The following is a 26200-nucleotide window of genomic DNA, read 5'->3' as shown; positions in this document are numbered from 1 at the left end:
TTGTTTTTATTTTCTACTTGGCCAATACTAATCTATATTTGCCCAATAGAAAATAATAGCAATATGGCGAAGCGCAAAAGATTGGACATGCTGCATCAAAAAATAAACACGCCATGTTAATAGATGCATAGATTTATATTAGATCCGTCCCCAAAACCTGGACCAAATATTGAGCTTAACTACACTCATCTGAAACTAGCCTTACTATCATCCATGGCTATATACAAACTGTAAAGCCACCGTCATTAAAAGCAGCCATGTCACATCGCCACATGACCTCATCCTCTAATGACAGTAGGGCTGTACAAGGTTGTTCTGTTTTTGTTTTGTTTTCCACATACAATCCCATGCTTAAAGGGGTTCTGACATAAAAAAAAAATTTTTTTACTAACCTTGCCTGGCCAGGACCGATCGCCAGGCATGTCCCCTCCAGCCGGCATCTTCTTCTGTGGCTTGTAGAAGCAGAGCAGGAGTGGTCAAAATGACCGCTTCCGGCTCTGCTCCGTCCGTCAGTCACTTCCGAGGTGAACGGACGGGCCGCCCACAGCAAGCACGTCACAAGCAGTACTTGCTATGGGCGGCCTGTCCGTCCTGGCTGAACTCTGAGATTCTGCGCGTGCGCAGTGGAGACGCGGCCCGTCCTGACTCCTGTCAGAGGGCACCTCTCCACTGCGCATGCGCGCGATCCCGGAGCAGCGCGGCTCGTGGAGGAAGAAGAGGAAGAGCAGCGCCTGCCGGGAGATGACCCCCCTGATGTCAACAACAACAGGAGACAAGGTAAGTATCATGTTTTTATGTTTTAGCAGCCATTAAACCGTGAGTTCCCTGTGTCCATTAGGCAGACCAGGGAACAATGGCTGCTAAAGCATAAAAACATTATTCATGTCAGAACCCCTTTAAAGGGGTATTCCTAGACTGGCCAAAATGTTCCTAACATTTTCGCTTATCGTCGTTATTCCAGACGTCCATCTAATTCGCCAAACTTATATCTCTGTAGATTTGTGAAGCAAGTTATAATATTATTTTGTGAAATTACATGTTATCGCCTTATGAAGAATATAACGTTCACTTTGAATGGCCGAAATACCCCTTATAAGCCGCTTTTTTGCATTTGACAACATTTCTAAGAAGAATAGCAAAAAGGTCAATGTCCCTTTTAATGTAGCTATTACTGATGTTAAAAAAAAGTGTGATGCTAAACCTCTATTTACTTGCTGTCTATTATAATGGACTTTATTATAACCTTGAATAAAGTTACTGGTGTATTTCTCCAGGTGGAATTGGTGAATATTGGAGGTACAGATATAGTTGATGGAAACCACAAGCTCACCCTTGGTTTGATATGGAGCATCATTCTTCATTGGCAGGTAAAATGTAAAGTCTTGCTTTTCGTTTGTGTTCTTTATGTAATAGAAGCATAACCTGCTATCCTGCAGTGCAGTACAGAATCAAGGCCAACCAGGACCACTTAACCTATCATTATGTTTTTGGAGTGTGGCATGAAATCCTAGAACCTGGAGGAAAACCCCACAAACATGGAAAGAACATACAAATTCTATTCCAGTGTTATTTGTTGAAAGGAAATGTATCCATTTTCTGTATGTTACTCTATGTGATTTGAACTCGTATATTTTCAACTCGTGACGCAATCTAGAAGTAGAACAAATTATTTATGTGGAACTGATCCTCCAAGCCTGGAAAAACAAAGATAGCCACACCGCTTCTCTGACAGACCTGATGCACACTGTGCATTAGTATGTATTGGTAGTCTAAGACACTACATGCTGCTCTGACTGGCCAGCACTACTCATTTAGGACTCAGTCACACTGGCGCATCGGCACCCGTACACTGGCGCCGATGCCCCCATGTGACTGACAGTTAGAAGACGGGCGGGCGTACCTGAAGACAGCCGTCTCTCTCCAGCGCTGATGAAAGAACACATGACCGGCAATGAAGCCGGTCACATGTTCTTCCTCCCAGCGCTGCAGAGAGACGTTTGTCTTCAGGTACGGCCGTCTGCTGGCTGCAGTAACACGGGCGCCGATGCGCCCATGTGACTGAGCCCTTATATAGAACTGCTCATGTGGACAGCACTGACTAATGATTTATACTAATACACAGTGTGCATCAAGTAGTCAGAGAAGCTGGTGCAGCCATCTTTGTTTTTCCAGGGCTGGAGGGTCACGTTAACATTAGAAAACAAAGTTCATCTTGACCATCTCATGGCATGCCATTAGTGTAAAATCTCTTTTATGGGTCTCTGCCTTGGAATATGGGATTGCAGCCATACATAAACTTTCAAGGACAGAGTTATGGACTATATACATACACACTGCGCTGCAAAGGACTTTTACACAGTGTGATAATTACTGAAACATTGAATTGAACAGATGATAGTTTACAATCATTGTTGGTTGTAAATGTGACCAGCGATCAAACAACAAATTATAATCCATTTGAATGAGTTGTCATTAAGCATATCGTTAGTGACATGAAAAGCATTGTTTCTTTACATAAAATCCTCTTATATAAACAGGCATCTGCCTCTTATTAAAGTGCATTTATCTGCTACTTTTATCTGTATGAGCTATGGGCTGAACGTAGGTGACCCGCTGAGTCTGAGGATGTAAGTATTATACCTACCTTCCCTGTTGTGTGAGTGCTGGAAGCCACCACTGAATGCACTGAGCAGCATGCTAAGTAGTCCACCCTTTTTAATTTTATAATGGGCCGACTACTTAGCAGCGCTGCTCAGTGCATTCAGCAGCGATTTCCAGTGGTGACACCAGGGGAAGGACGGGGAAAGTAAGTATAAAACTCAAATCCCTGGACTCCACTGGTCACCTACTTTGAGCCTCCAAGCTTAGTTCATAGGGCTAAAAGTAGGTGACAGAGACCCTTAAACAACGCAATGAACATTCAAGTAATTCAAACATGCGAAAGTGTAAACACAGCTAACGACCAAATGACAAAGATGAGACGTTTGCTTTTCGTTCGTCGTTCCTTTTATGCAGGCATAAAAATTATCATTGGCTCTTTGGCTTAAATACCCATTGTTCAGTCCTTCTCAGTCACTTATACTAAACGATTTCCCGTTTGATCGAACCAACGATGTATCTGCCTGTATAAAAAGGCTGCACGAGCGAACTCTGATCTCATTCACTTTGGTGTGAACAGACCCTTAGACGAACTCGTGTGAGATACTTAAGTTCACTATTAACATACAGGCCATAAAGGTAACACTATCAGCTTATGGGGGGAATAAATGAGGCACTATTACTGTTTGGAGCATACAGGATACTGGCAAAAATGCCAATGGGCCCTCATTACTGGCACAAAAGTTGCCAGTGTAAAAGCACCTCTTGTCTTCTTGTGTCTTTACTTATGATCTGGTCTTTGCCGCTTCATAATATTGCACCTCTATTGTCTTTTAGCTATCCAGTGATGGTCACTAACCCAATTTCACGAAAGATAAGAGATGTCATTTATGAACGTTTTTCAGCCGGTCGGAGCAATAGTTAAACATTTCAGTTATAGACTGCAGCAGTCCAGACTTTACATACCAAAGGAAAGCAGTGGGAGAGCGTTGAAGTATCTCATTATTTCTTCCTTCAGTGTCTTACAGAAGTCATGTTAAATTTCATAGTGTGATCTAATAAGAGGTTTGACTTGGGCACACACTAATACAAACTAGTATTTCATTCTTCATAAATCTGCATGCTGTTAGGCTAAATGTGCCAGCTATGGGATGCAAGGCTGCCATACTAAATCTACAGAACAGGTCTAATTAATAAGGAGGCACTAATTCCTAATATATGTTTTAGGCTCGGCCATTAATTCAGCAGGTCACTTCAACCTAGTACCACGCAGTGGAGTATCAATGGCCACCTGATAAATGTTCCAATTACGTTCTTTTAATAACTGTGCTTGCTGTTCACTTGCCAGGTGAAAGATGTGATGAAGGCCGTTATGTCAGAGCTACAACAGACAAACAGTGAGAAGATTCTTTTGAGCTGGATAAGGCAATCAACCAGACCGTATCATCAAGAAGTCAATGTGTTAAATTTCACCACCAGTTGGACGGATGGCCTTGCATTCAACGCTCTGCTGCATAGGCACAAGTTGGTGATACTTGTTCAGAAGTTGTATTTTTAAATCTCTTTAGTTAAATGCAACACAGTTTGTCACGTATTCATTACTTACACTGTGACAAGGGACATATGCTGACTCAAATTAACCCCTACGTGATGGCCAATACGCCTACTTTTACTGACCTCACTAATGGGTTTTAAACCTGCATATACATTTTTTTAAGGTGGTGGCTAGGATGACTGCAGACAGCCAGGCTCCTGCGCTAACTGCCAAGAACAGAGAAGTCTCAGACCGTGGCAATTTAACCCCTTACATTCTACAATTAATATCAATAGCAGCATGTAAGCAGATGATAGGGGGAGGGGGCTCTTTCTGAAACCCATCAGCACCCCGCAGTTTGTTTGGGTTCCTATGATAGCCAGAAGGCTGACAAAGGCCTCTATGTTGGCCATGTAACTCAACCGATTAAACCCTGTCTCTGGCAGAATCTAATAGGCTGATGTCATAGTCTTAGTAGAATGCAGTACATAAGTAATGCAGTGTACTATCCAAGTGAACAGTCACATCTCCAAGCCCCTTTCAGGGATTAAAAAAATGTGTCAAAAAAGCTCAATAAACTTTCATTTGAAGAAACAATATCCAGTTTTTAAAAAAAATACACATTTTACCCACTAAACCCATTTAAATTTATAAAATACCAAATAATGCTTCAGAAAGCAACACATAGTAGGTATTACCGCATTTGTAATGGCCCAAAGAATGAAAATATTTTATTTATCGCACATGGTGAATGCTGTAAATATAATTTTAAAAGTTAATGCCCAGAATTTCTAATTTTAATCTGTTCACCTCCCCAAAAACACAGTAAAAAGCAATCCAAAAGTCATATGTACCTCAAAATGATACCAAAACTACAACTCTTTCTGTATAAAACAAGACCTCACAGAGCTCCACTGCTGGAGAAATAGAAATGTTTTGGGTCTTAGAATGCGGTGATGCAGATTCCATTGTTTTGCTTTAAAACTGTTTTTATCGTACAAAAGTAGTAAAAAATAAATCATTTTCTATAAACTCGGTTTCGCAGTAATCGTGCTGATCAGATAAGAAAGTTATCAGGTTATTTTTACTGGATGGTGAGCACCAAGAAAACAAAGCCCCAAAACAATGGTGGAATTTCTGAGCGTTTTTCCCTCTCTTCCCACAAAAAAATTGTAATAAAAGTTCTAAAACACAATATATATACCCCAGAGTGTTTCCATTAAAATATACAACTTGTCCTTCAAAAAATACATAAAAACAAGCCCTCTTACAGCTATGTCAACGAGTTATGGTTCTTGCAATGTGATGATGAAAATTGCTTGGTCCTTAAGGCAAAAAAGGTATGATATTTTACCATAATTGGTTCACAATGAGCTAGGGCATAGCACTACTATTGAACATGTTCCAGCAAACATATCCCTGCCATTGACTCACATTAAAAAAACATACAGCACATGCTAAAGTTTTTTTAAAGATTTGTATGAAAAAGTATAGCCTACCACTCTTTTCATTGCAGAAACTATGCCTGATAATGTAGGTGCAAGTAGTGTGGCTGTACTGCAAAAGCAGACATACACAGAAAGCACAAGAGCACATAGGAAGTGCAAAGAAATATGCCAACATTGAAAATATGAATATTTACTCAACCTATAAATTTGAGGTTGTTAACGCACATTTTGATCCAATCGTGAAAGTCAATCTACCAACAGCTCTTTGCAATATAGTTAAAGCAAAGCTATCCTGGCCAATGCATGCTTAAAGACCATCCCAGTGATAGTCCATAGACATGTTGAATGTACATGCTGTGGGAATTTCTTGGTGTATACATCAAACAGTAACATAGATCTAAAACAAAAGAAAAAGAAATGAATGGATTAAAGGGATTCTGTCTTTGGATCCACACTGCCCAAACCATGGGTACCATGAACCTGTGAGATGCATATTGCCCTTACTCTTAAGCACTGCGGCGTCTCAGAATAAATGCACTTAGAATTTTGGCTTGGAGCTGGGGGTGGACCATCTCTTCCTATACACGAAAGGGGAGAGAGCTGTCAGTCTTCATGCAGGGGGTGGGGAGAAGTTGGCATGGCCCACCCCAGTGACTCAAAGTTCAGCTACAAGTCAAACTTCAAAGTGCATTTAGTTAAAAAAGCTGAAGCGTTTCAGAATAAAACACTCACCAAAACACTATGCACTTCTGTCTCGGATTCATGCTCCCTATGCTTCAAGCAACCTGAATCTGATGATCGAATCCCTTTAAATGTCATGCAGGGTGTCCCACTTGCTGGGGGCCTGGGAAAATCAGCTAGAACTCTGAGACTATTGAATACATTCAAATTAAATTTGGCCATAACATACCTTACCCAATGAGAATCCGGAATCCCTCATAACATCTGCTTGAAGTGTCATCCGTGTACAGTCAAGCATGCCTGAACCCAATGCTCCCTATTACAGAACAATCTGGTAAGCATTTCTGGTGTCACTGCAACAATTTCTTGTGTGATGGTCCATTCAGTTCCTGAACAGTTTGTGGCGTATTCCAGTAAACTTTCCTCTTCAGGAGGCCGCACAAGATAAAGTCCAGTGGTCACATTTTTTCAGTTTGAAGTGGGATCTTGTGGGTTTGGTGAGGATTTTTAGCTACTCACGTCCGTGTATTTTTAGAGTTTACATAGTTGGGTAAGTGAAACCATTCCTCGTCTGCAAACCGCATGACATTTACAATATTCAGACTTCAAACCAACAGCAGTAGACAAGATGTTAGTTTTAATCAGGTCCTTTTAAATCATGCACCACAGTCACTTGGTAAGCTTGAAGACTAGCCCTCTTCGCAGCTCATTGGCACATGCTCTTAGATGTCCCCATCTGCTGAGCCAATTTGTGTAGACTTTCTCAGAGTAACGAACATTCTTTTTTTAATATTCTGTACCATTTCTTGTGGCATTTTGGCCTGGCACCACCATGCTCATCTAACAACGTTCACATCATTCCAGTTTCTGTACCAGTTTCCACGTCTTTGCTGGTGGCTTTCTGACATTAAATTTCTGAATCCTGTTCTCCAGTAGGTGCGCACAATGAGCACACGCTCTAAAGGCTGCTTTACACGGGCTGATGATCGCTCAAAGATCACTCAAACGACAGTTTGAGTGACTGCTTTGAGCGATCATTTTCCATAAATCATTGGTATGCGATCATTGGTATTTAAGTAGCTACTCAACTACCTAAATACCAATTGGGTGTGCAATGAAGCCTTCCCTGAATGCAGTTAATAGCCCTAGACTACTATCTGTGCTCAGATCCTTTGTTCTCCGCCGGGAAACAATGCTATCAGCACTCCCCATGGAGAACTACTGATAAAAGTGAACTACGATTTTTAGGTTAACTTGAATTTAACGATCAGCCAGCAGTGCCCGAAAAGAGGACGATTGGCGCACATTTGCACGCACGCATTATCGCTAAAACGGTCGCCGATTAGCGATTTTTTTTTTTTAGCAATCATCCGCTGGTGTAAATGGGCCTTTACGCAGTATAGTGAGACATGGGCAACAGAGACTTTTATTGATTACACGACTGAAGCAAAACATGGCTGTTGGGATGGCATGGTGTGCCAAGCGAGACAGCCAGGCTAGCTGCCTAGAGTAGCTGTCCCGGCTCCTATGCCAATGACTGCCACCGCGTGGACTATGGCAGTTGGGTTAAGGTTTGCTTGATGAACATATTATGAGGGGTTCTTGTTTCTGACTGGGTAATGTGCTGTTTGTTTTGACCAAGTTTCATTAAAATACGTCCGTTAGTCTTGGAGTTATAGCAGATTTTTCCAGGCTTCCAGCGAGTGGGACACCCTGTATAACTTGCATGTTGGATTACTAATGTACTCAGATTTAACTTCAGATTGTACTACAATGACCAAAATATTTGCATTGTTTATAACACATCCAAAATAAAGGCTATCATCTTATTTGAATGCTGCATGCACTTCCTTACATAAGTGCATTGCTAATGTACAGGAACGGGTGAAGAGGGTAAACTACATATGAGGGGTGCACAATTCTCCCTGCATCTGTAAGTAGACTGTGCAGAGTGATTGCGCAATGATATAAAATTAAAGTAATCATGCCAGAAAAATGTAAGGTCTTTAAGTAAATGGTTTCGGTTTCATAGGCACAAAACTTTTAACATTAGCGATTACGTAACGGCTTAGGTGTATAGCCTTTCTAGGCTTGTATTGTGGTCCATGCAGTTCAAGTTATCCCTATACGTGCATTATGAGATTGCATTGATCAGATTACTTGTACTGGACTTTTAATATATGATTGATCATAGCTGATCAGAAAGGCACATTTCCAAAAGTGTATTCTTCTTAGAATGTTCACTGATTTGTCATGGAACTACTGAATATATTTTATTTCAGACCAAACCTGTTTAACTGGGAAGATGTTACCAGACTATCCCCACTCGGAAGGCTCGAGCATGCGTTCACCACTGCCAAAAAACACTTGGGAATTGAAAAACTCCTTGACCCAGAAGGTAACACGGTCATGTTTTCCATTTCATTTACAACTGTCTAGTAAGGAATCTGTTAACAGATATAAAGTATACACTAGGGTCCATTCTGTGTAGCAGTACTATAGTAGAAAGCAGCTGGAATAGCTGTATCTACAGTGCGATAGATATAGAGAGAATGCTAAAGCAGAGCGTGAACAAGCAGGTACAAGGGAGCTTGTAGGGGTCGTCTGTGTACGATTAACTTATTCTGAGGCTGGATTCATACCAGCCTATGCATGTTTGCGCGTGCAATTACGCATCAGGTGTTATGTATATGCGCGCATAATGGCGTTTTTTAATGTACTTTTTGTGTGCGCACTTGCATAGGCAAGAAAGCACGCACTGATGCTCTCAGCCTTTGAGATGGGCAATTAGTTTAATGAGTTCAAAATGTGTTTTTTCCTTGTGAAGGGAAATAGAGCATGCTGCGTATGCCTCGCATCCTTTCTGTAAAATTCTGATCCTCTCATGCGTGCACAGAAGAGTGGATTGGCGCAGTAAATGCGGACGTAACAGATCTATTGGAGCTGGTGGTCATTTTTTTTCTCTCAATATTTGTTGGCCAACTAGTGTAAGACAAATATTAACCCTGCTCAGCTATAGACTCACCGGGGCCCACTAGAACGCCATCGCAAGGGGTCACTTTCTTGCATAGATCATCTTTAAGTACAGATGTGCATTTTCAGTTGACATGAAAAAAATAATGACAGCTCGATACAATGTGGCCAGAATCGGCTTTTCTCTTAGAAGCTTTGTTGTTTTCGGCTGGGTCTATGCATATTGCTGTTTGGCTGTTTATAATGCATAGCTTAAATAAATGTCATTTTGATGTATTCCTCTTCTAGCAATAGATAGAGCATACAACTTAGCAAAGTACATTATTGCCTCCTGTCAGATATGTCAGTGTAATGCATTTTACTGAACTTCAGAAACATCAGTGTGAATGGGGAGAGAGAAATTACTTGTTCAGCCTTGAATTTTCAGGGAAGTTGTCAGTACATTGTGATGCATTGACTTTGTTTAGGTTTTCCATAAATAAAATGTAGCTGTTTTGTATGGTTTAGGTCGGTTTCAGACGAGGGTATTTTAACTCCCCACTTGGTCCGTGTTTTGCGTACCGTAATACGGAGCTTATGTAAATCTATGTATCTAATCACATGGCTATGTTTTTTACGACCGTGTTGTAAAAAACCTATTTTGTCAATTTTTGAGCTCCATATTTGCATTCATTGGGGGTATTTTTTATCGGACAAATGCGGATCAGTATTTGGCACAAATACTGCCAAACACGAATTGGTTGGATTTCACATACGGATTTCTTGCGGTCCTTCACGGAAAATAATTGTGAAAAATCGCAGATGAGCACAGCGTATCGTTCACACAGAAGAAATTCCGGCTTTTCTATCTATTCATTTATCAATTTGCAAGCGTTTCTGATGCTCATACGCAATGTGAATTGCGTATGGGATGCAGATCGTTCAAATACATAGGCATCTAATGAGGTCCCTTGCTAGGAATCTGCGTTAAAATAGAGCATGCTGCAATTTTTCTTCCGCTCGCAGAATACATGATTCATACTCGCGATTGTGAAGGAAAATTCGAAAATACATGACTTTTAATGCCCTCGTTTTCCATGTGGACGCTGATCACAGAATCTGTCATTCAAATCCGTTCATGTGAAACCACCCTTACAGTTTAACATTCATCAGGCATGCTTTTTACCTTGTTCACTATCAACAGAAGTTAAAAAGTTTTTCACTGTTGTTCACCAATAAACGTGCCCGAAATATACTAATGCTGGAGACTTCTTTTAAAGTCCTGTTCCACTGGTATTTAGTTCCCACCTGAATAGCTCATGTGGTATCAGGATACCCTTCAAATTGCTTTTGTGAATGCCCAACCCTTGGGGATATGATCTATATCTGGTGGTCCTGCCCCCGAGTTAAAAGGTTTTAGATCAGTATTTACTCACTAATCTATTCTGTAAGGGGTTGTAACATCCACAAAATCAACTAAATAAACATATTCCAAAAGTTCCCCCAGACTCACAGAGATTGCTTTCTTCTTCGCTACTGAACAGACCATAGTCCAACTGTGTCGAAAGACCGCCCTGGACTTTTCCGAGAAAAGAGATGAATGATCTGGTATTTAATAATGAGAAATTAAGCTCAATCATTCTTGATTGACATAAGGAATTTCTAAGACTCTGGACCCCACTGGTGGACTATGCCCTTCCTTCCCAAAATAACAGATCCTTATCTCCTTGTAGTAAGCCACTTGAGACATAACTACAATAGCTTGTACACTACGTCATAGTTTTCAACTCAATGAGAGAAGGTCCCCCCTCACTACCCTCTTGATTTTCTTCCCTTCCCTCTCTTACCTGTTATAGTTTGGCCTTGGCCAGGACTTTACTTTATTTGTAACCTTGTGCAGACAATTGCACAACATTTAAGGAAACTCATTTTCTGTAGGGTTGCTTACTAATTATATCAACGTTATTGTTTGGATATACAACATATTTACAATATATTTCATTTATTGTTTACTCTTTTATTGTAATTTTCAAATTTTAAATTAAAAAAAATGTTGAAAAAAAGTTTCCACTGTTTGATCTACATGGAAGGCTGTGCCATTTGGAGATTTACAATTATTGTAAGCTCTCCTTAGTAGCCTGGTAGTGACTGGACCCCCTGTGTGTGCCAATGGCAGTATATCTTGGAGCCTCCTTTTGAGTGCTGGAAAGTGTTAGGACTTCTGCTGCTCACTGTATTGTTTTTCAGAGAGGGAAGGAACAGAGTATATCTAAGGGCAATAAGAAACCAGGGAAACCCCATAGTTTGCATTTTGTCTTGTTATTTATCTTTAAAGAGCCATGAAGGTAAATGATAATATTCTGGCAGTCTGCAGTCAACACTAAGAGGATCTCAGGCACTTACTGAAGGCCAGTTCAAAGGGAACTGTAGAAATCTCCATAGTAAGCCCTCTTTCGTGGTATCACCAGGAAGTTAGAATAGTATTATTTAACTGTATAGTTATATGAAGGGAATCCGCAAATCTGAAAAACTGAGCCCTGAGGCTTCTAAAGATATAATATGAAATTATTAAGCACATAATCTTGATACTGGATAAAAAACATAAATGGGAGGTGCATTGTGATCTACTTGGGGCAGGACTGTTCCAAAATTATTTATTAACTCTTTATAATCCCTTTTCCTCCATCGGGACATTACATTTTGGTTAGTACATGCTGTTGGTTTTGATGTTCCACCAAACGTCTGTCTGTAGGCCACTTCAACTTATGGGGGTGCCAGAGATAGCAGAGAACAAGTGCGCGGCTATCTCTAGCAGTCCCATTGAAATGCATGAAGTGGCAGCATGCATGCTCAGCTGCTACTTCATTCAATTTTCTCCTCACTTTAGGGGTGCATGCAGGAGGAAAAGGGGACAAGGGATCTCCCATTCTTATGATTATTTGGGGTGCCACACTGATCAGATATTTTATGACTGCTGATTCTGCGAATACCACTTTAAAACACAATGGGGAAATTTAATGAAACTGTTGAAAAGAAAAAAGAAACTTTGTTTTCCATGGCAACCAATTGTAGCACAGCTTCATTTCTTTTTCTGATCATAAAAAGTGGAAGTTGTGTTGTGACTGGGCAACAATTACAGTCTTTCTTTTAGGGTGTGTTCACACTTTGCGGAAACGCTTCGGTTCTGCTGCGGAATTTCTGCAGTGGAAATACAGGAAAACTGCAGATTAGAGTTACAGCAGAAAATCCACAGCGGTTATTTTCGTCTACATGTGAACAGGATTTTCTTAAACCCATTAACTTCAATAATAAGGCTGGGTTCCCACTGGGCGTAGTTGCCGCAGAATTTCCGGGCAGACTTTCTGCACGGAAATTCCACGCACAGCTTTTTATCTCGGGATAAAGCAGCAAAGTGGACGAGATTTGAGAAAATCTCCTCCACATCCTGCGGCCGATCCGTTGCAGCCAAGCCGCACTGAAATTAACATGCCGCACGGATTTCAAAGACGCGGCATGTCAATTCTTACCCCGTTTCCACAGCAGCCACTCTCCTCTCTATGGGGAGAGATGGCCACGGCGGAATGCAGGCGGCAAGCCTGCTCCAAAATCCGCGGTGTAAGGTTTTGAAGCTGCATTTTTCCTGTGGAAATCTTGCGGTATTTCTGTACGGTCATTCGCAATATTTCCATGGGATTTCGGTCCCGTGCGACCCCAGCCTAAAGGTTTCTATTGCGGTTTTTCTGCAGTGTTTCTGCTGGGGAAAAAACGCAGCATTTCCACCATGTGTAAACGCATCCTTAGGCCTCCCTCGCACAGGGCGTTTTGTACAGCGTTTAGCACTGCATTTTCAGCCCAGCGCTAAACGCTGTACAAGGCTCATATTCAGTTCACAGGGCTGAAAACGCAGCGCCTTCCAACGCTGCGCTTTGACAGCGATGCATGTTCTATTTTGGGGCGTTTTCAGCCCTGCGTCGCCCATTAAAATGAATGGGCAGCAGTTTTAGCACTGCTGAAAACGCGGCAACACTTGGTGCCGCGTTTTTGGCAGCGTTGACCGCTCGCCGATTTTCGGGGGGAGGGCTTGCAATAGAAGCCCTACCCCGAAAATCAGTCCCAGCTAGGCTAGATAGAGAAAAAAAGAAAGTAATACTCACCCAGCTGCTGCGGTCCGGGTCGGGGCCGCTGGTCTCTGCCACTGATCCGGGCTTTACCTGCACTCAAAAGTCTATTGCCGGAGGCCAGGTTTAAGAACCCCCCTCCAACAATAAAGTGCTGTGATTGGTTGTCGGCGCTGGCTGGATGCCCAATCACAGCTCTTCATTGACTGTCTCAGCCAATCAGAGCTTGCCGGCGCTAATGAGGCTAAGTGAGTATTGCTTTTTTTTCTTTTCAGCATCATTGGCTGCCTTTTCAGCTGTGCTGAAAACGCAGCCAAAACGCTGGCATAAAGAATGCCAGCGCCGCTGAGACCGGGCGGAATTTGCAGTAAACGCAGCATTGAAAAACGCTGCGTTTCTGCAAGCGCCCTGTGTGAGGGAGGCCTTAGACAGTTTTCAGGAATCTGCTCCAATGTTTTCTACTAAAAGCGACAGCACACAGGTGTAAGGGCATATACGCTCGCTATCGTGTGACATATATGCGCTATGCAGGGTGTACAATTGCGTGCAATAGTGCCAATATTGGCGCTTTTTACTTTCATACGCACCCCGGCTGCTAACATTTGCGTGGTCCCAGAAGTGCCATGTTTGCTTAGGTGTGGCAGCTGACTTAGTAAGCGGGTCAGCTGACCTAGTAGGTGGGCCAGCCTACATAGTCCCAGTTGTTATTGTTTAAGTCCTCAAATTCGCGCAATTCAGTGTATGATTTTAGGCAGACGGAGGCCTTCAGTGCACAACTGCATACTAATATAGAGCATGTCAAGTTTTCTTCCCATGCTGGAAATGCGCATAGAAAAAAGCACTTGTAAAGGAACAAAGATTTTGTGGCCCCCAATGCTCATGCAAATGCACCTGTTCACATCGACCCTAAAAGGGACAATTTCGTCATGAACATAGGAAGCGCATGTCGGGGATTTAATAGCCCAGTTTATAGCAATTTGCCAAACCCTAACAGAGAACTGGCTCGCTAGGTCTCTTTCCTATTTTAGGAAGCACCCGGTTCTCTCCAGAAACATGTTATCTGAAAGAAGTGTATAAATTTGTTTTTTGTAGAGTATTGGTGGGGTTCAGTATCTGGTCCCTCAAGAAGTATCTGGGTGGGAGCGGAGAAATTTCCTGATTTGGATAAAGGTGTAGAACTCTCATGAGGGAACTTCGTATTAATGTTGAGAAGGAGATAGGAGTTTTCTGATTGTTTTGTGATTCCGTGTCTTTTGTTAGACATTGTTTCCATGTGGATACAGACGCTTGTACTGAGAGTATAGGTGGCAGTTCCGAAAAAGAAAAATATTTATGGAATCTCACTAGAAACGCCTTCCAATCAGCAATTTGTGTTAAATGGGATTCTATAAGAGGCCACGTTTTGTTGGGGTGGGAGGTGCATAAAAATTTGGATTGGTCAATTAGGAATGAATTGTGGCAATTTTTCAGGTTAGGAAAGCTTAATCCTCCGTGTTTCCTGAATTTAGTCATTGTATGGAAAGTGACCTGGGCTTTCGATTTTCGCCGATTTTCCATTCATTTGTTTGTGGAAAGAGGAAAAGATTGTTAATGGGATAGGAATTGGCAGCGTTCTCAAGTGATACATGATCTTGGGGAGTATTAACATTTTGTATATCGTGATTCTTCCCATCCAACTTAATTCTTGAGTGGCTAGTCTGTTTAGTTCTTTTTGTATTGACCTTAGAAGAGGGGAAAAGTTGGCATTCAGCAAGTCACTGGTTTTGGAGGTGAGTCGGATTCCTAGATAAAGAATCGACCTTGGGCTTCTGCGAAATGGGAAGTTAGTAATTAGGTAGTTCTGGGTTTTTTGTGCTAGGTTATTATTTCCCATTTTGTGGGGCAAATTTTGTAGTAGGACAAAGATCCAAATTGGTTTCACAGATGGCTGGTACTGAGGATTCTGTTTTTGTAATACACTTTTTTAAAGAAAAACATTTGACTCTGCATCACCATGTTCTAGGACCCAGAACATTTTTATTTTTTTTTACATCAAAGCTCTGTGAGGGCTTGGTTTTTTTTGCAGGAAGAGTTGTGGTTTTTATTGCTACCATTTTGAGATACATGTGACTTGGATTGCTTTTTTTTTTGCAATTTTTAGGATTGGAACAAAATTAAAAAAAATAACAATTCTAGCTATCCACGATCTTCTCCCATTGTTTTCAATGAGGCCGTCGCTGTGGTAACTCCTGGATGCGAGGTGTTTTCATTTGAAAACAACCTCGCATCCCTGCGGGACGTTCCCTTCATCTCTCGCCCTCGCATTCCTAAAAACCCCTGGATGCCAGGTGTTTTTACAAGGAAGCTGCCTTGCATCACTGCGGGGATTCCCTTCATCTCTGCCGCAACTGTCGCAGCCGCGGCAGGAGATAGCGATCTTCTGTCATTGTTTTCAGTTCGGCCAACGCTGCTGCCGCCAGCCCCATTGCAAACAATGGACGATATCGCAAACAGAAAGGACATGCTGTGATGTGTTTCCTGCATTGTATCACAACGCGGTGCCATGCAGGGAAACATCGCAAGTGTGAATGAACCCATTCAAAAGAATGTGTTTAATATTTGTGCGAGCTTTTTGCGTCTCGCAATGCACACATCTTGCATGATTTTCTCCCCAGTGTGAAAGAGCCCTAAATTAAACTTTATTAAACTTTTTTGACACATTTTTTTATTCCCTGAAGAGAACTTGAAGATGTGATCGTTCGATTGCTTGGATAGTACACTGCATTCTGGAGGCAGGGTCTAAACGGCTGAGTTACATGAGAGACATGGAGGCCTTTGTCAGGCTCTGGCTACAATAGGAATCCATTGGTACTTAGGGGTGCTGATGGGTGACAGAAGGTGTCCCCTTTTCCCATCATCTGCTTACATGCTGCAGGTGCTTTTGATTGTGACATCTAAGGAGGTTAAATTGACATCATCTAAGGTTTCTCTGGTCCTGGCGGTTAGAGCAGGAGCCTGGCTATTAGAGATGAGCGAGTATACTCGCTAAAGGCAATTGCTCGAGCGAGCATTGCCTTTAGCGAGTATCTCCCCGCTCGAGTCGGAAGGTTCGGGTGCGGGCAGGGAGCTGCAGGGGAGAGCGGGGCGGAACGGAGGGGAGATCTCTCTCTCCCTCTCTCCCCCCCGCTCCCTCCTGCTGACTGCCGCTTCTCACGGCTCCCCCGCGCCGGCACCCGAACCTTCCGTCTCGAGCGGGGAGATACTCGCTAAAGGCAATGCTCGCTCGAGCAATTGCCTTTAGCGAGTATACTCGCTCATCTCTACTGGCTATCAGTTGTCAGCCAAGCTAACGCCAAGGTGTATTGGCCATTATGAAGGGGTTAAGCTATTATCTGCATTCAAATTGGTCATCTGTCCGCTCCTTCTACAAATTAAAGGGGTTGTCCGGTTACAGACTGACTTTTTAAAATTAGATCCAAATAAGTAAAAAGAATAAAACAAACGGTACTTGCCTGTTCTCAACCCTGGTGATCCAGCGCTGCAGCCCTGCGATCCTCTCAGTCGTGTTGACAGCGGAAGTCAGATGATCGCTGCCTGTCAATCAAAGGCTGCAGAATCACCACCTGTTCTCCTGGCATCCAAGCTCACATCCTGGGCGCCTTGGAGTTTGGAACAGTGATGCTTCGGGATCAGATTCACAGGCAGTGGTTACTCGACTTCCACTGTCAACACAGAGCAGGAGGATCACAGGGTTGAAGTGTTGGATTGCTTGGGCTGCAGGATAAGTAAACACCTTTTGTTTTGAGAACTCATTTGCATCTAAAAAAGTTATTTTGTAACCGGACAACCCCTTTAATGCTGACACATACTGCTCAGACATGCAATTTCAAAATCTGCATGGGAGAAGACAGGGGTCAAGTTAAACCCCTTCTGAATGCCCTCCATATTGATAACACCGCCCAAGTTTCTAGACTAGATTTCTTGTGACAAATTTTCTAACATTTTCTATACAGTTCAGTTGGTCGTCGATGTTTCAGCATATGTAGTGTGACATGGTTATTTATGATTAGGATTACTTCAAGAGACAATCATGGCAGATAGTATAAAAGCAGTGCCTAGTTTATGCATTCAGATGTGCTAGTCTGCTAAATAGATCATTTTAAAGCTCTTGAATGCTACAGTGGAGACAAAGAAAGTAATGCACCATGCTTTTATAAATGATAGAATTAATGCTCTTCTGGGAAGCTGAACTTTTCTTATTCTTCTAGAAGAACAGTATATACATTGTAATCATGAGTGTGCTGTGAGGTCAGTCTATGCCTGCAAATAGGTATCTTCCAGTACTTTCAATGATATTGTAACTCATTTCCACATCAGTCTATATACTTTTACATCAAAAAGTCAAGTTCTAAAGGCCCTTTTACACGGGACGAATGTCGGGCTAATGATGCCCGACTCGCGGCCCTGTGTGTCCTCGCTTCTGTGCTCCTGCACGGGAGCTAGTATCGTTGGCTCGCTCACAGATCGACTAGCAGGGGGGCGGGGAGGCTGCAGGAGATTTCTCTCCTCACGCTCCCCCGCCCCTCTCCGTTGACATAACATAGCTGGGGTTCAGTACTGAACGGCTGCTATTTACACTGAACGATGATCATTCAGCTCATCATCCATCATTTATGCAGCAGAAACGATCGCTCATCGTTCAGTGTAAATAGCAGCTGTTCAGTATTGATCAGCCGCTATGTTATGTCAATGGAGAGGGATGGGGGAGAGCGAGGAGAGAAATATCCTCTAGCCTCCCCGCTGTGAGCCAGCGATACTAGCTCCCGTTCAGCAGCATGGGAGCGAGTATGTGTGGGGACGAGTGTCCGGGATCGTTTGCCCAACACTCGTCCCGACTTTATAGGTGTCCTGGACTCTTGCACCTGTGGGTGACGTCTTGCAACAGGGGGTGGACAAAATATGGAAACACCATAGAAAATTCATGGGATTTTAATCATTAACAATGAGCTGCCCCTTTGACCCCTGCTTGGGTGAAAACGTTCACGCCTAATTTGTGTTTGCTTCACCTATTTCCCTGCTCCTGGTGGTTTGGGGAGCCAGCTGGTAACAACAGCTGAGTGGCTCAAACCCCTGACCAATGGAACCTTGTTGCTCGGGCAGATGTTTAATTCTGTCCGGCAACATCTGTCATATTACCTCGACTTAAGTTATATGGGATTATAAATTATATTTCAATAAGATATGTAGAGACCAATTTTAAGGCATGCATTTCATACGGTGTTTCCATATTTTTGTACACCCTCTGTATATCGCTTTCAGTTAGGGCTTTCGTTCACATGAAAGAATGCTAGATGCGTTAAATTCACGATAGGACATGCGACTGCAAGTTTGCATCTAAGCTCCACGGTGTGCGCAAAGATAAGACCTGACCTGTCTTTGGTTTGTGCTTTCCATAGACTCCTATGGGAGCTGAAAACCACTAACCTCGGATCGTGTGAATGGGCTAATTCAAGTAGCTGCAATTAATGCGATTTAGTGCAGTATAGCCATGATCTTTGCATGCCGCTATACTATGCGCCAACAGTGCTCATGGGAGCGAGCTTTTAATGTGATAAATTGTTTGATAAAGCCGATCTATACTATTAAGTAAGTGTCAGTTTTGTGCAGCTTTTGTCATGGTTGTTATCTATATTAATTTCCAGATGTGGCAGTCCCTTTGCCTGACAAGAAGTCAATACTTATGTACTTAACATCGCTCTTCGAAGTACTTCCGCATGAAGTTACTATGGATGACATTCGAGAAGTGGAGACTCTTCCTAGAAGATACAAGGGAGCGCTTGAAGATATAACTTTCACTAAACAACAGGTAAATGACGGTAATTGAAATGTTAATTGCATTAATTATAATGAAATACTTATAGATGCCTAAGGTTGCTTTTATATGGAATGATTATCATTCAAACGAGCGAAAGTGAACGATAATCATTCAGTATAAACGATTGAATGATCATTCATCAGTTATTTTCTGTAGGCATAAAAATCATCATTGTCTCGTTCACCTCACGTTCCATTTGAACAGCGCTCGTTCAGTCCTTCTCATCACTTATACAGCAAATGTGAAAGACTGAACGCTTCTCATTGAATAAGCCAACGATGTATCTGCCTGTTTAAACAGGCTGCACAAGAGCCGATGAGCTAGTGTGATGTCACTCGCTCATGCAAATGAGAATTGGCCCATCTAAAAGGAGCCTAAGGAGTTATAGGCATTGTCGTAGTAAGGTAATGTAAGCTGGCAATCAAGTGCTATCATTGGAGAAGCATAAATGGATGGCTATCTATTCTTTGAAGAATCGCCTACAAGAGTGAAAATCACTCTCGTAGGCTCAATAGCAGGAATCCTCCATCTTTCTATTTTCTTCTACGGGGTAACCTGCCATCATGAATTAGTAAAGGGGGTTACATAAATCTTCTTATCCCAAAATATGAGCGTCTCAGATCTGGGACGTGCATCTAGTATGCATTTATGGGTTATCCTGTAATATACCTGTATTAGGTGTTTAGAATAGGGATACCCTTAGTCCCCAAGAACACAACACTAAAATAAATGTTAGCTACTATCAATTTTCGCAGGTGTTTTCTTACTGTTTAGCTCAGCTAAATTGTCACAGTTTAATGTTGAGTCTGGACGACCATCCTCAGACAGTTCGGGAAAACGTCCAGGAAGCACACACACAAGTTTAAGGAAAGGTATTGTAGGGAAGGTAGACTACTCTTCGTGTTCATTTCCTGCAATGACCCTAGCTGTCCCTGATTACTCCTGTACCTAGACAGGGTAGTCACCCTGGAAAGGACGGTCCCATTCCAGAACCTAAGTAGATTCTCTAAAATTCCCTGCAATTATGATACAATGGTAATGCACATAGTCTATAAGATTCTGTAATTGGAGGGATAAGTAAGTATTTGGGCTTAACTACAAGCTGCAGTCAGGAGAAATAGCTGTGTCCGAGAACCAAGTAGTTGCCCAGTCAAATAAACTCCAAGCAAATCTTCGCTCACGAAGACAGAGGAACACTGCAAACAGAAGCAATAATGACGAGCATCAGTCCAAAGCCAGATCCCAGGAACAAGTGCATACAGATATGGTTTATACAAAAGAATGCTGGCCACAGCGCCACACAGAGCATCAAACTGCACACTGCAACACCAGTTTTCTGCTTCTGTGTGAGTTGCAACTATCATGCAGTTCTAGATTGGGATGCTGGATTTTACTCTATTGGCAAATTTCCAATCCTTTAATTGGGCATTTGATACTCCAGAAGTAGAATTCTGTTAATCTGACACTTGTTCATATCACAGAACGACATTATAATCTTGAATTTTACTACAGCAGAACCCAATCAGTGAGCAGAGATAACTAATAAATAAAAAGTGATATAGGTAAATTGTGTTCACTTTTTTATGACAATCTAGTAATCCAGGAAAGTGATAATCTGAGTCTGTATTCTGGTCACTGAGTAAGCAAAAATACTGTCACACTGTGTATATGGATACTGCAGAATCCATGGGTTTGCACGTAGCATCATGTTGCGGAAGGTGTCTGTGTCGACTAGCCTAAAGGGCAGCATTTCAAATGTAAGCAGCTGTGAAATGCTTCCATTCAGGCTCTGTACTCATTGGTGGTTGGGATGATATTGGTTTACATTCCCTGTGGGATGGAAGGCTGGTTGCTAACCTTGGACATGCTGGAATATGGGGTAGATGTCAATGTCGGTGAAGTTGGGGGTGATGGTGAAGCTCTACTTCTCTCTGTTTTCCACTCCTGGCTTTGAAGCCTGCAACCTGGTGGTCAGTTGCAGAGGAGAGGCCTAAGTAGGCATGTTACTGCCCCTACACAAGACTGCCTCTCTGTGCTCAGCGGCTACTGCATGAACAGGGAGGAAGCTAGAGGAAGAAGCAGCAACAGCAGCGGAAGAGGGAGCAGGATGAGGCTGACTCTTTGCCCTCTGGCAGAGGTGGGCTCTCCAAGGCAGCGGGTGGTGGGAGTTCATGTGACTGTTCATACATATTGTGTTGAGTTTTTAAATGCTTACCACAGATTTCACAGGTGACCACTTTTCTGTCATCATGTATGGTTTCAAAAACTGTCGAGACTGCACAGGTCTTGTAAGCAGACCTAGCTTGTGGGCCTGATGTTGCTGCCGCTGTGACTAGTAGTAGCTGTTGGTGCTGCCCTGCAATGTCTGCCTCTTCCTTATCCCCTTGCCAGCTGCTATGATGACTCTTCCTGTCTGTCCATGTTGGGTCAAGCACTTCATCAACTTCTACCTCCTCTTCTTCTTTGTTATACCTTTCCTCCTAAGTGGATTCTATGTCACAGTGAGTACCGGGTGCTGACAGCTCCATTTCCACATTCCCCTGAGTACACATTGCCTGACCGCTTGCCAACACCCACCCTTATCTTCCTCTTTGGAGGAAAAAATGGTTGGACATCTGTGCATTCAATGTCTTGGTCTTCTCTCTCTGGTTGTTTGCACTGCCCGGCTGAGATCTGTGACACTGCATGATCAAAAAGAACCTCAGACTGATCCATGCTTCGAAAGGAAATTGGAAAAGGGTGAAGTAGAGGGGAAATACTCATGCAGACTAACTGCTTTATGCCTGTGACTTGGAGGAAGAGGAGGTGCTACTTGAGGCATGCTGTATAATCCACTCTACAACTGGTTCTGCGTGCTGCAGATGTAACACACAGGCAGAACCACTTCTAAGACTTGCCTCGCCTTCTGCAGAACATGGAGCTGTTGCTTCAGTGTGAGCCACTTGAAGTGCCAATTTGGCCTGTCCTCTACCACCTCCACCACCACCACAGACACGTCCCCTACCCCTTGCTTTATTCATGTTTAATTTATTTTAGCTTCACTTTATAGTATGGTTTTATGTAACTCATCAGCTAAATTTATAATTTGCAGAAAACAACTACCAGCTGCATAAGACCTGACTGTTGACTTTGAATGGCACCTGAGGCTGCTGACATGCACTATGTGTATTTGCTGTTTTCCTGTTTGGTTTTCCTTTTGTTTTATATTAACAAACAAAGCACCGCCAACTTGCATCCCGGGGAGGCAAGATATGTGAGGACAGAAGGCCACAAAGTATATCTTGTATCTTTATTTTTTCTCTGTTTGGTGCGGCGTAGTTAAATTTCCCAAACTGCACTGCTAGCTGCATATTGCCTGCAGATAATTCACAGTAGACTGGTGACTTTGACCATTGTGTGAGGCCACAAACTGAGAAACCACACCAAAGTGTAGTTTGTCTGTCTGCTTTGCTGCCATGGCTATGAGGTGTTTATAATTGATGCTTCTGCATTAAAACCTTTAAGCACCTAATCTGCTGCCTGACCCTGCTTCTTTTTGGACTTGCTGCTATAAACAGTGACAGCATCAGAAATATTCCCTCTCCCAATGCACAGACCACGTTTCGTATAGGCATATAAACGTGATGAAGCAACTGTCTCTGCTCCCTCCAATAGAACCACGTTTAAGTTCTCTGCTGGTATACAAGCTATCACACCCAGCAGCAATATATTGTCTGTAGAATATCTGTCCCTAACAACAGACCACGTGTTATACAGGCATAGAAATGTGATACAGCTTCGCTGTCCTGTGCTTAACTGTAAAATGGCCACTGGTTTACACAGTACCTATGTTATATATGGCTAGACCATGTTGATGCAGGCATCCAATGAAATTGTTGCCCATATGCAAGATGGAGGACACATTTGCTGACATCAGCAAGGCGTCTTGGTTGATGATTGATTGCATGCTGACCTCTGCAACTGGCATTATGGAAATTCGATTTTTCCTGCAATTTTTGCCTAAAATCAGTTTGGACTAATCTGATTAGATGTTGTGAATATTGGTACAATGTTATCACCAGGCCTATCAAGCTGACTGACACTAGTAGGCTGCACCTTTATCCTAATGACAGAATGTGCACTTCAGGCACGGGGTATTTGATTTTGCCTCTCTTTCCCTTCTTGTATTGCCCAAATCACAAAAGGGAGCATTTTGGGTAATGTCTATTCATCCTAGATAGCTGACCTGGTTAAAACACTTTTGCTATATAGTGGGTTAACACAGAAGTTGTGCTTGAGTTAAACACTCTCATATGTCGTTTCTGGCGTTTTCTATCCAGCATGCAGCTCACTGGTTACAAGCATCACCATAAGATATGAGTCATGTTGCATCTTATCTCACTCTATTCTTGAGCAGATCAATAGACAACCTACTCATGAACTTTCGTCCAGCCCGTAAAGTGGTTGCATCCACGGTATATTAAAGATGAGTGGATTTAATGAAAGGGTTAAGCAGTGACAGCACATAGTTCCCAGCCGATTATCATATCCCTAATCCTAATACAAATATACATTTTCCAGGATTGTCATTTTTTACTTCTGTGCTTTTTCATGTTTCCTTAAACTTCAAACAACCTCTTTTCCCTTAATCCTCATTTTCAGCTCATTTTCCTCCTCGTGCTTGTGTAATCCTCTACAGACTGCTCCCCTGCTGTCCTTATAATTACAGTATGGGAACATTTCTTAGAAATGAGTCTTTCTGTAAGGTTTAGCACAATATGCATGTGGCAGGATCTTGTGCCGTCCTCATTGTCTAGATTGACTTATGGAGAATCACCTTTAACTCTTCTAAATTGGCAACTGGGAAAGCCGACCAGAACAGGAATTGGGCCACTATCCTGATTCGTGAGTCGGGCAGATCTCTTGTGGTTTATGCTTGGAGAGCACTTCACACCCCCTTATTATGACTTTCACAAGATTTAAGTTGGATGGAGCCGCATTTCGGCACCCATAGAAGTCTATGGGGCAGTACTTTACCTCTTTATGCCTTGGATGCCATGTTTGGATATATTTATTGTCAGTTTATTGTTTGGATATTACATTGGAGATAATAAAGTACAATAAGAGCAGGCAACTCCAGTTCAGTCCTCTGGCTCTTTAACCCATCAAGGACCACAAATATACAGCATTTGGTCCTGGGCTTAAATCCCGGCTGATAGTAAATATATGGCGTGGAATTAAGGCTGCTTGTCCACGGCCATGATGGAATATCGTTAGCGATATTCTGCCGCGGGGGAGCAGGGGGGGGATTATCGCCGCGGATAACGCAGTGACATATCGCCCGTGGACAAGAGCCCTAAAGCTACTGCAGTCTAGTAGTAGCACGTTGGGTTCTCAGCTATCAGACACAGCCGAGGACCCGGAAGGAGCAGGGAGAAGCTGTTTTAACCACTTCTGCTTTCTCATTTACAGGCTACATAGCATTCATAGAGAATGCAGGAAGAAGCATTGCCATTTCCTGCATGCAACCCGGCGATCACATGATCGCCAATGAGGCCCAGCTTGTCAGATCTGCAAGATCTTAGCAGACCTCTGAGCAGCTTTGCTAGTGACTACTATCACACCAGGAAGATTGTTTTCCTCTGTAACTGAGGCTTCTATTGGTGCGGCTCCTATGGATGTCCCAGGTACAGCGGAAAAGTGTGAAATTTTAAAAAAAAAGCAGTGTGAATGTCCCCCAGAGGTCTTATATGATGTCTTGGGGGATATAGATGTAAAAAAAAAGTTGCCAAGGCCAACCAATTCCGTCACCATACCTGCCCTGTAATCTGAGATTATACAAATTGTACATCAAAACATCCGAAACAAAAAAGTGAATCCATTCCTGTACTCTACTTTAATGTAAATATAATAATTTTAAAACTAAAGAACTATAAATGTAAACTTTCTTTTTTTGATGGGGGGTGGGGTGAGGGGGTATTGTGCACATTACCGCTAATAAAATTAAAAAAAAATCTGTGAAAAAAGATATAAAAAATAACCCTATATATAAAGTATAGAAAACTCAGCAAAAATAATTTTGGCAGGCCAAAAAAAATAGGGTAAAATCGCTAAAAAGTGCTGCATATGAGAAAACTTAAGGGGTGCCTGTTCAATGGGATCACCATCTCTGGGGCAAAATGGTTTGCACACAAAGAAACCCTTTCCAAGACTGTGAATTTCTGTTCAGATTGGACTCACCTCTTTTATTCTGCTTTATACAGCATCGCCGACTTCACACAATACAGTGCACAAAATACAGTCTGCTATCAAAAGTAATTGGACAGCTGAACAAGAATCAAAAGTAGCATTTATTTCCATATGTGAATACTTAGTGGGGCTCCTTTGGCCCTAATGACATCTGATACAGTCCATGGCATACTTTCTACTAACATCTTATACATTTCAGTTTGTATTTCCCTCTATTCATCCTGCAAATGTCTGGTGAGTTCTTATATTAGTATTTATAAGTATATTAGACATTAGTAAAAAAATATGGCATGTAGAGTATCTGATGTTATTAGGACCAAAGAAGGTCCACTAAGTTTTAAAGGGATTGTCCCTTCCACTGTGCTAAAATAAGAAAGGAAGTGTGCTTACCCATTGTCTGTCGCCTGGATCCAGCAATGAAGCTCTGCTGTGGTCCCGGAATTTTTGTGACAGAAGATGTCACTAGGACTCAAGTGACCAGTGCAGCATCACCACTCGTTCTCCTGACATCAGTGCTTACATCCTGAGCTTCATGATGCCAGGAGTTTGTGAACATGCTCCTGGAGTTTCTGATTGGCTGCAGCAGTTACCTGACTTCTGGTGACATCAGCAGCAGCAACAAACACTTGAAAACCACAAAGTTAAATTCTGCCGTGGAAAAGCTTCCTACTGAGGAATTAAAGACGTCTTGCAGAATTTTTGTTGCTGGTATCTAACATACAGAAGATGTAATTCTGCAAATAAAGTCTGTGTAAAAAAAAAAAAAAAACACTAGAAATTTTGCTAG

The 26200-nt window shown here is 42.3% G+C and overlaps 1 protein-coding gene across 7 annotated transcripts in view; it reads left to right on the top strand.

Moving 5' to 3' along the window:
• Positions 1–26200, top strand: part of UTRN (utrophin) — a 701048-nt gene that overhangs the window by 109089 nt on the left and 565759 nt on the right. For all 7 annotated transcript variants that reach the window (XM_066595903.1, XM_066595904.1, XM_066595902.1 and 4 more), the window contains 4 exons: positions 1275–1367; positions 3947–4122; positions 8544–8659; positions 19013–19176. In XM_066595903.1, the coding sequence (XP_066452000.1) occupies positions 1275–1367; positions 3947–4122; positions 8544–8659; positions 19013–19176 (549 nt within the window). The remainder of the gene's footprint in view (positions 1–1274; positions 1368–3946; positions 4123–8543; positions 8660–19012; positions 19177–26200) is intronic.

This window comes from Eleutherodactylus coqui, chromosome 3, assembly GCF_035609145.1.
Source record: "Eleutherodactylus coqui strain aEleCoq1 chromosome 3, aEleCoq1.hap1, whole genome shotgun sequence".
Taxonomy (NCBI): domain Eukaryota; kingdom Metazoa; phylum Chordata; class Amphibia; order Anura; family Eleutherodactylidae; genus Eleutherodactylus; species Eleutherodactylus coqui.
The sequence above is the reverse complement of the archived record's forward strand: the minus strand, read 5'-3'. Positions and strand labels throughout refer to the sequence as shown.